The sequence below is a fragment of the Lepidochelys kempii genome, chromosome 13, assembly GCF_965140285.1.
Source record: "Lepidochelys kempii isolate rLepKem1 chromosome 13, rLepKem1.hap1, whole genome shotgun sequence".
In the NCBI taxonomy this organism is placed as follows: domain Eukaryota; kingdom Metazoa; phylum Chordata; order Testudines; family Cheloniidae; genus Lepidochelys; species Lepidochelys kempii.
The window spans coordinates 16,042,962-16,054,231 of NC_136392.1; the positions used below are offsets into that span (position 1 = coordinate 16,042,962).

The following is an 11,270-nucleotide window of genomic DNA, read 5'->3' on the forward strand; positions in this document are numbered from 1 at the left end:
TTTTTAACAGCCAAGCTCACATCTTCTGGCAAAAGATGCTGGTAAAGTCTCTGTTCCATGCAACCTGACAGGCAGCATTGTTTCCATTCCCTTACTAAGAAAGAGTGATATCTTTATGAATTAACCATAAACATGACACACTGGGCTATGATTTCAAAGTGACCTCTAAATTGGCACTTTTCATTTTACATGTGCAGTCTGGTAATTAAACTTCTAATTACCTGATTTATAGGCCAAAAAATGTGAATGCCAAATTAATGGCAGATTTGAAGCTGGTCTGACCCATTGTAATGGTCTCTGAGATGAGCTGAAATTCCACATTGTCCATGTTGCTAGTGCAAAATGTCTTGTTAAAAAAAATGTGTTTTTTGATATCTAGTTTTTGTTTTGTTCTTTGTTTTAAGGACTATCGGACAAAACCCTTTTGCTGCAGTGCATGTCCATTTTCGTCGAAGTTCTTTTCAGCCTATAAAAGTCACTTCCGGAATGTTCATAGTGAAGATTTTGAAAATAGGATTCTTCTTAATTGTCCCTACTGTACTTTCAATGCAGACAAAAAGACTTTGGAAACGCACATTAAAATATTTCATGCTCCAAATGCCAATACACCGAGTGGAGGCATCAGCACTTTTAAAGATAAAAACAAACATGATAGCCTTAAACCTAAGCAGGCTGACAGTGTAGAACAAGCTGTTTATTATTGTAAGAAGTGCACTTACCGAGATCCTCTATATGAAATAGTTAGAAAGCACATTTACAGGGAACATTTTCAGCATGTTGCTGCACCTTACGTAGCAAAGGCAGGTGAAAAGTCACTCAACGGTGCAGTTCCCTTAAGTTCCAGTACCCGAGAGGAGGGTAGTATTCACTGCAAACGATGCCTTTTTATGCCGAAGTCATATGAAGCTTTAGTACAGCATGTTATTGAAGACCATGAACGTATAGGATATCAGGTTACAGCAATGATAGGGCACACTAATGTAGTGGTTCCAAGATCCAAACCTTTGATGCTAATAGCTCCCAAACCACAGGATAAAAAGCCTATGGGACTGCCTCAAAGGATGGGTCCCCTTTCCCCTGGGAATGTCCGATCTCTTCCATCACAGCAGATGATGAATCGACTTACTATACCAAAGCCTACATTAAATTCCGCAGGAGTGAATATGATGTCAAATGTTCACCTACAACAGAACAATTATGGAGTCAAATCAGTACCACCAAGTTACGTTGGACAGCCGGGGGGAAGGCTAAACTTAAGTGGTAATGCACCAGTTTCTATTCCACAACAGTCTCAAACAATGAAACAGTTTTCACCTAGTGGAAATGGAAGGCCTTATACCCTTGGAGGGGAGCAGAGATCTCAGACTCCAGCAAGGTACTCTCTTCAGTCTGCCAATTCATCTTCTCTTTCATCAGCCCAGTTGAAACAAACGTCATTATCTCAGTCTCAGGCAGCATCAAGAGTATTAGGTCAGTCTGGCTCAAAGCCTCCTGTGGCTGCTACAGGTCCTTCTGCTGTCAATACTTCATCGACACAAAAATGGAAAATTTGTACAATCTGTAATGAGCTGTTTCCTGAAAACGTGTACAGTGTTCACTTTGAAAAGGAGCACAAGGCTGAAAAGGTGCCTGCAGTAGCTAACTATATAATGAAAATACACAATTTCACTAGCAAATGTTTATACTGTAATCGCTATTTACCCACTGATACGTTGCTTAATCATATGTTAATCCATGGACTGTCTTGTCCATACTGCCGTTCAACTTTCAATGATGTTGAAAAGATGGCTGCTCATATGCGAATGGTTCATGTTGATGAAGAAATGGGACCTAAAACTGATTCCACTTTAACCTTTGATTTGACATTGCAGCAGGGTAGTCACACTAATATACATCTACTTGTAACCACCTACAATCTGAGAGATGCCCCTGCTGAATCTGTAGCTTATCATGCTCAGAATACTCCTCCTGTTCCTCCAAAACCACAGCCGAAAATCCAGGAGAAGGCAGATATACCTGTGAAAAGTTCTCCTCAAGCAGCAGTCCCCTACAAAAAAGATGTGGGTAAAACACTCTGCCCTCTCTGCTTTTCAATCCTAAAAGGACCTATATCTGATGCACTCGCACATCACTTAAGGGAGAGGCATCAAGTTATTCAAACAGTTCATCCAGTTGAGAAAAAGCTAACATATAAATGCATTCATTGTCTTGGTGTGTATACCAGTAATATGACTGCTTCAACTATAACGCTACACCTTGTTCATTGCAGAGGGGTTGGGAAGACCCAAAATGGCCAAGACAAAGCTAATGCGCCATCTCGACTAAATCAGTCTCCAGCTGTAGCACCTGTGAAACGTACTTATGAACACATGGAATTCTCTCTGATGAAGAAAAGAAAAATGGATGATGATGACTCACCATCTGCCTTTGAAGAGAAGCCTGAAGAACCTGTAGTTTTAGCTTTAGACCCTAAAGGTCATGAAGATGATTCTTATGAAGCCAGAAAAACATTTCTTACAAAATATTTCAATAAGCAACCGTATCCCAGTAGGAGAGAAATTGAAAAGTTGGCTGCCAGTTTATGGCTATGGAAATCAGATATTGCTTCACATTTTAGCAACAAAAGAAAGAAATGTGTTAGAGATTGTGAAAAGTACAAGCCTGGTGTGCTACTTGGTTTTAACATGAAAGAATTAAACAAAGTTAAACACGAAATGGATTTTGATGCTGAATGGCTGTTTGAAAATCATGATGAAAAGAATTCCAGAGTCAATGCTAGTAAAACTGTTGATAAAAAAATAAACCTAGAAAAAGATGAGGAAAGTTCTTCAGACAGTTACGAAAATATAGAAGAGGAATCTAATGAAAGCAATAGTCCATTTGGTCAACCAATTTCAGATGTTGGTCGTAAAACCTCTATTGATAGCATAATAGAGAATCCTGAAGACAGCATATCCAAGGAGACAGCTGATGAAAATCCCTTACAGTCTCCAGAGAAATCAGACCAAAAACAGGAGGAAGGCTCAAAATATGAAGAGATTCACTCTGCCAAGGAACCAATTAAACTGGTAGGTGATGCCTCAGATAGTGAAGGTGATCAAGAAGATCAAGATGATGCTGCTGAATGGAAAGATGGAGCTTCGCAGTCTGAAAGTGGACCTGGCTCTCAGCAAGTTTCTGACTTTGAAGACAATACATCAGAGGTGAAACCAGAAGTTTGGACAGATGAATCATCCCAGAGTGAAGATGCTGGTAGTAGTAAACCAGCTGCAGAAATAAAAGGGGTTGCATCTGAAAGTGATGAGGAGCAATCAAAATGGAAGACTAGTTCCTATGGAAAAGTAGAAGAGTTTTGGTCTAAGGACCAGTCACAATGGAAAAATGCATCAGAAATTGAGGAGAGTTTGTCAAATCAGCAGATGGAATGGCAGAATAGCACAATTGACAGCGAAGATGGAGATCAGTTTGACAATGTGACTGATGGTGTAGCAGAACCAATGCATAGCAGCTTAACTGGTGTAGAGTTGAGTAGCCAGCAAGCATAAGCTGCTCAATTCAGAAGCATGAGTAAATATGCTTCAATCTACAACTGTCTAAATACTTTCATTTCAATATGACTGCTGAGCTTAATTCTAACTGGTACTGCCTTTTGAGTGCTAGGTCATCTGGCTAGTGGTTGATGTGGCCACTATTATTCCAGTGGTTATTCCTAAGTATGCTGTTGGCTAAATTTGCTTGAGAATACCTACTGTGATGAGCACAGTAACTTAATGTGAAAACAGATAAGCTGGTGGCTCCAGAATGCACACAAAGAAAAGCAGAGGTTTTCTTTATCTGCATTTTCAACATTTATTTCACTCTTCGATATGTTCAGTTGTATGTCTTTTTAAACATTACCCTTTTTCACATGGTAGTATAGGGCCAACATGAGCTACCAGTTCAATGTGTATAGTAGACTATGGGGAAATTGATTTTTTTTCATGTATCATTCTGAATAGTTGAAATGTATATTTGTACAGTCTTTTAGACCTATTCAAGTGAAGCTTATGAAATTGTTCTTGTGTACCCATCATAGATTTGTTTCTCTTTTTTAGTGTTGCCCTGCTGTGTAATAAATGCTGTATCTAGTTTACCTAGCAAAAGCTTGAAACTGCTATAGTATGAATTTTGACAAACTTAGTTTTTGCACATAACCTTGTACAATCTCAAAACTGAGGCCAGCAACATAAAAAATTATATCTGGACTCTATTGTATTATAGAATTTTCTTGTTCTGAATATCCTTGACATTACAACTGATGACAAATGTATTTCAGAGCCATTTTCTGAAATCTTTTAAGCTAAAAAAGAAAAAATCACATGCAAGAAACAAGTTTGCAGCTACTAATTTTGACACCTTTTAGATCTGTATAAAAGTGTATTGTGTTGAAGCAGCATACAGAAATAAAAATGCTGCATTTTGGATATTTAGTTTTATCTTTAGTTAACACCAACAAGGTGTTGTATTCATTTATACCATCTAATATATGACACACTGTTGTAGTATGTATAATTTTGTGATCTTTATTTCCCTTTGTATTCTTCATTTAAGCATCTAAATAAATTGCTGTATTGTGCTTAATGTAAACATTTGCTTTATTACTAGTGCCATATCGCTGTTTGTTAAATTGTGCTTCATTACATGGACCCCTGTAGAAAGAAGCTCTGGGGATTTGCTATGGCAAGTTTGTGTGGTGCTGTTGTTTCAGATCTACTGATTGCTTATGGGAAAATTTAAAACATTTTCTATTTAAGATCAACTTAACCAGTAAGTTAATAGCTTTCACCTTCCTCCTTTACTTATTACTAGGAACAGGAGCATATAAATAGACTCGTATTGCTTCACTAGTTCCATAAGCTTCAGGATCTAAAGGCACCACCATAGTCATGTTTTTTTCATTTCTTGTTCTTAGTAATCAATTAAGTTAAAGTTCAAGCATACTGGAAGAATCTTTTCTACCTAGAATCTTTCAAGCTTTTTATATATTTGTAAGTGTGGGTAGTGGGGAAGGTACTGACTACTTAAAACACAGATTTTTGTGTCATATGGAATACTCCCTTGGAAAAATGCAATTGTTTAGTTTTTCAGAAACTGAATAAATCCCATATACAAATGGCACAGTTTAGTAGTTAATGTTAGTCATTTTGATTGGTGGGGGTCAAACCAGTCTTCCAGTAGTATGGCAAGAACATACTGTAACAAAGATTTGCCTCTTGTCCTCAGAATGCATTCATGTAATCTTTCCTTGAAAAATCCAGATGTGCTTAGAGCAAGACGTTTGCATATCAGAGCAAATGAAAGCTTGATTTGCTGAAAGTATACATCCTAAAATATTGTGGTTTTGAATTTCTTGTACCTTTTCAGGGTTTTATATGTTAACCCAGAAAGGGTATGATCAGGATATATTGGCAGACTTTACAACCAGTGATAGATAGCAGATGGAAGTTAGTTAGGGTATGATATGATGTGCCTAGGAAACAAAAGTCATCACTGTTTTACTAATAGCTTAACCTATCCACAGTTTTTCTGTGCGGAAGCTTTTCACAGTAGTGTAACTAAAGGAAATATTTTTAAATCCCCATTACGAAATGGATCTGATGTTTGAAACCATCTTGGGCAGAAATTTGAGTATATCTACATAATAAACAGGTAGGTCTAGAAAAGGACTGGTGTAACAAATAAGTGAGCCATGCAAGCCTACGCTGAAATTTATTAATATGGTCTATGTATTGAAAATGTATTATACCCCTTCCCCAATTTTTGGTCACACTGACTTCTTAGGGGATGTCTACACTACAATAAAACACCTGTGGCTAACATAGGGTCAGCTGACCCAGGCTTGCAGAAGTATACCATTACAGTATAGATGGTTGGGCTGAAGTTTGGCTCTGGGACCTGGTGCCCAGGTGTCTGCACTGCAGTTTTGTAACCCTACAGCCCAAGCACCACAACCCTGAGTCAGCTGTATTTTTATTGCTATGTAGACATCCTCTTAGCTTCACAGAGTGAGCTTTCACATGGATGACTGGTCGATCAATAGAAGTGGAAGTGATGACTGTTTCAAAGCAAAGACTTTTGATTGGATAATGGGTGGTGCAGGTTTTCTCATTTTCTCTTTCCCTTCCAAGGTACCACTGTGCACAAGAGGCTGCTGTTAAGTTTGTTCCCATTGGCTCCAGCAGGAACAAACAGGCAGGATAGATATTTTTAAAGATGATTAGTAGACTGGATATTTTGTTTATTTTTAAACAGGTTGACCGTACCTCTTTTGAGTTTCATATTCTCTTCAGTTGGTTTCAGACAGGTTCTACGATACGTATCTTCTGAACGTATTCACCACACTGAGGGCTTTCTACACTGCCCGCCGCATCAGCGGGCAGCGATCGATCCAGCAGGGGTCAATTTATCGCGTCTCGTATAGATGTGATAAATCGACCGCTGAGCGCTCTCCTGTCAACTTGGGTACTCCACCAGAACGAGGAGTGCAAGCAGAGCCGACGGGAGAGCGTCAGCTGTTCACGTAGCACTGTAAGTAGATCTAAGTATGTCAACTTCAGCTATGCTATTCATGTAGCTGAAGTTGCGTGTCTTAGATTGACGCCACGCGGTAGTGTAGACCAGCCCTGAGTGATGCAGTCACTTTAACTGATTCATCTTTAATGTGTGAGTCTAAGCTGATGTCCATTTAAATAAGAATTTATAGGTAGCAGGCTTGAAGATCGGAGGCAGCCTCCTCATCTGAGTTGCCATTTCTAGCCATCCAAGGGTGACTATAAATATGAAATATTTAGAATGGCTCCATTTGCAATTCTGTAGTATAGCTAACTGTTTGTAGTGATTAGATAAAACCACTTTATTCAAAACTGTATGACTTGACTTATCAAAAGGTATAGTAATGATTTGTTAGCTTTAGCAGAGAGCGGGACATTATGATACTTACCTCTTAATGATTGTCATTCCAATGCTCTGTAAAAAATTGTATTTGTTTGACCGGTCAGAGAGGAGGGGGAAACCTAAAGGCAACTCTTAAGACATTAGGAGACAGCTGAAGCTGATTTCAAGATTTTTGTTCTTTACAAGGTTTTACTCATCTTTGAGAAATCTACAGGCAGGGGGAATGGACCAATAAAATTAATATTAGAGAGCAATGTTCAAAATGGACGTAAGTTAATTCTACTGGAGCTAGCAAATTATATTTAAAAAAAATAAAAAATGCTGTCACAGTGTGGCAGAATGTTACTTACTAACATTACAGCTTTGCTTGCAGAGCAGCCATGTTGGGAGGCTGACACTTGAAAGTGAACTCTGCCGACTGGGATCCCAGGAAGGAAAGGGGAAGAGACAGCTCCGTGACTATCTTAGTACCACCTCAATCTGTCCATGAATCTGCCCAAGCTTTATCCCCACCAGTGGGGTTTGGAAAGATCACTAAGACACTTCTCCAAAGGGTCAACCTAACGATTTCTGGTTTTGATTCTTAAACAGGTTACATATATTTTTCCCCTAAAACAACTCACTGTTTAGATGCAATTTTACGAAATGTCTGCGCTGATGTAGTATGTTAATGAGTGCAAACAGAAGATGTCTGATACAAGGCTGCATAACTTGGAATCTAGTAAGAGCAGGTACAACTCCTAAGTTTACTTTTGACCAGTACTTGTCCTATTTGTGGTTGAATAATTAGTAATGAAATAGAAACCAGTGACTTTGGGGCCACTAGCAATTTGTATGGCCCCTTAATATTCCACTTGTATTTGTGTTCATGTATGTGTGTAATATCTCTCATTTTTTTTGAAGATCTCTACATGGGGCACTGATCTACATTGAGCCCACATTAAAAATGTATTGAAGAGGGGCTATAAAAGTTAGTTTTTTAACTCCCTCTCCCTGGAGTGGGGTTTGGATGAAAGTTTGTTGACCGGAACTGAACCATTCTTTTCCAGCAGAGAAGTGTGGGCTACTGGGCTACACTTAAGTGTCTTCCATTAATGGCACATTTGCCAGTCTTCATACATTTTGTTCCTTTGAATGTTGTGCATTAAACTTTTTAAGTACCTCTCTAGTTTCACAAGTGCAAACTGAACACTTTTTTTAATATGCTGTTTCAGAAATGTATGAACTGAAGTTTAACTTCTTTAACAGGCTATTAATACCACTGAAAGCTTAGACAAGATTTAATGCTCACATTCATTGTGATTCTTGGCTTTTCACTTAATCATAGACCAGTGAGGTTATAGGTGCATATTTGGAGATTTAAGATTTCATTTGTGCTAAATTAACTTTGAGAGGAATTGCTATAGTATGCATAATAGCTTCCTAGCAATGTGATGTACCATAACACCCACCCATTCACCCCAGTATTTGCTTGTTCATGCTGGAAACTGTACTGACTTGCTGATGGTGTATATAGTAGGGTAGCATGGCTAAAGCAAAACTCACTTGCAACTGCAGAAAGTTGAACTTTGGGCATGGAAGTATTCTAGAGCCCTACTCTTGTTCAAAGGGCAGCATATACCAGAGGTCATTGGAAAGTTATTTTAAATATTTTACCTACTATTTATTTGTAACATCCAAATCTTCTAACAGATTAGAGAGAAATCTCTCATTTATTTAGTGTACACTTGATAGCTTAAACAGACTAAAGTGCTAACTGGACAGGATGAACGGTGACTGTTTTCCCAGTTCATACAGGTCTTGCATACAGCAGCTGGGCAGGTTGTTTTTTTTTTAAACAAAAAAACAGTAGGAGAGTGATTATTTTCTTTTTAAAGAGAGTGGCAAACTTAAGGCACATGCAGTACTTGAAACTACTAAATGATGTTTGGTAAATTGAATGTTTCCCTTTAAAGTAGAAGGACCAAATCTTAGTCCCATTATATTAGTGGAAAGCTTGCCCTTGATTGGAGAGTAGGAGACAAGGATTTGGCCTGATGAAAATAGGACTAGAGCAGCCTTAATATTAAGCTGTTACTTGACAGGAGGCACTACATAAGGATGCAGTCACTACAGGGGTGGGTAGGTGAGAAATAATTACTTATCTTCAGATTTTGGGCTTGTCTTTTAGTGCAGAATAAACTAGCGTGTGAACTTAAAGTACAATAACTATTCTCTACTAACTCCCTGTGTGTGGGTCACTTATTGCCCACTAAGAGGGCCTTTGTGCAATTTGGCTTAATCCACAAATCACAGGCCCTTACGGTGGGTGACAGGACATTTCCTGAAAGAGGTCTTTATGACCTGCCAACATAATCTTATTAACAAGTGTGCGCTAAAATGAAAAACTATGTGAAAACTTGAACTTCTACCGTCTTCTCTCTACAAAAGATGTTACCTATGATGGCCTATAAAATAGGCTAAACTCTAGCGATCCGGTATCTTATTTCAAGTCAGGCTTTTGCTATTACAGCAGTAAATACAGCTATGATTGGCATTTGGAACATAATTTTGTATATTGTGGATGTTGGGACTTAGCTCATACAATTAGTGTGTAACTGTAATACTCTAATTGTGAATTAAATTGTTTGACCCTTTAACTCATCTTTGAAACAGAGCATAGGTATCTGAATATCTTCTTGTAGCAAGCATCTAAAAAAATTACTCCTTGTTATCAGATTTAATAGGCAATACGTTTACGGTAATGTGAATTTTTTCATACCCTAACTAGACCAGTGTTTCAACATTTAGGTATGTCAAAGGCTACAACAGGCATTTTATAATGCTAATATTTCAAAGAACTATTAGACCAAACTTAGTCAAAGCTGATACCTCAATTTTAAAAAAGTGACAGTAGAGAGACAGGCTTTGGGGTGTATTGAACATTGATGTTTGGATAAAAGCCTGTCAAAAGCAGTCTTGTTACTTAGGGCTCTTGATTAATCGTGCTTAATCGCACTGTTAGGCAATAGAATATCAATTCAAATTTATTAAATGTTTTTCTGCATGTTCAAATATAAATTTCAGTTACAACACAGAATACCAAAGTGTACAGTGTTCACTTTATCTTATTATTTTGATTACAAATACTTGCACTGTAAAAATGTTAAAAAAGGGTATTTTTCAGTTCACCTCGTACAAGTACTGTAGTGCAATCTTTTTCTGTTACATACTGCACTCAAAAACAAAACAATGTAAAACTTTAGTGCCTCCAAGTGCACTCAATCCTACTTCTTGTTCAGCCAGTCGCTAACAAACAAGTTTGTTTACATTTGCAGGAGATAATGTTGCCCGCTTCTTATTTACAGTGTCACCTGAAAGTGAGAACAGGCATTTGCATGGCACTTCTATAGCTGGCACTGCAATGTATTTATGTGCCAGATCTCCTAAACATTTGTATGCTCCTTCATGCTTTGGCCACCATTCCAGAGGACATGCTTTTATGCTGATGAAACTCGGTAAAAAATGTGTTAATTAAATTTGTTAAACATTCCAATGCAGAAACTACAGAACCTGAACCCCCAAAAAAGAAAATCAACCTTCTGCTGGTGGCATCTGACTCATGATGAAAATGAACATGCTTCGGTCCGTTATTGAGCAGAACCATCAGCAAATTCTCACTTTCAGGTGACATTGTAAAGCAGCAGCAAGGCACCATTATCTCCTGTAAATGTAAACAAACTTGTTTATCTGAGCAACAGGCTGAACAACAAGTAGCACTGAGTGGACTTGTAGGCTCTAAAGTTTCTGTACATAATTCTACATTTGTAAGTTCAACTTTCATGATAGAGATTACACTACAGTACTTGTATTAGGTGAATTGAAAAATACTATCTAGTTTTTTACAGTACAAATATTTGTAAGAAAGAAATATAAAGTAAGCACTGTACACTTTGTATTGTTATAACTGAAATGAATATATATCAAAATGTAGAGAACATCCAAAGATATTTAAATAAATGGTATTCTATTATGTAACAGCCTGATTAATTGTGTTTTTTTTAATTGCTTGACAGCCCTATTACAAATATGGTACTCTGCTTCTTGGTAGTACCAGTGTAAGAACTTGATACATCCTCTACAACAGGCTTTGATTGCATGACACACATTCCTTTTGGATATGTGCTGCAGTACTGTAACATCTCATCACTAGTTCCCACTAACCAATATGGAGTAGTGAGGTGACTTAAACACCTACTGCCACCCAAAAGCAGAGGCATTGATGGTCAGATGCATGTAGCTTCACTTAGAATATAAGTCCATATTTACATACAATTGTACCTTCCATCTTTAGTATT

At 37.8% G+C, this 11,270-nt stretch overlaps 2 protein-coding genes across 12 annotated transcripts in view; one reads left to right on the plus strand and one right to left on the minus strand.

The window, feature by feature from the left end:
- ADNP (activity dependent neuroprotector homeobox) overlaps positions 1–4,244 on the plus strand; it is a 44,565-nt gene extending 40,321 nt beyond the window's left edge. For all 9 annotated transcript variants that reach the window (XM_073309408.2, XM_073309412.2, XM_073309415.2 and 6 more), the window contains one exon: positions 405–4,244. In XM_073309408.2, the coding sequence (XP_073165509.1) occupies positions 405–3,545 (3,141 nt within the window). In that variant the 3' untranslated portion in view covers positions 3,546–4,244. The remainder of the gene's footprint in view (positions 1–404) is intronic.
- The window catches only part of BCAS4 (breast carcinoma amplified sequence 4), a 100,050-nt gene that overhangs the window by 27,687 nt on the left and 61,093 nt on the right, over positions 1–11,270 (minus strand). The gene's annotated exons all lie outside the window — the stretch shown is intronic.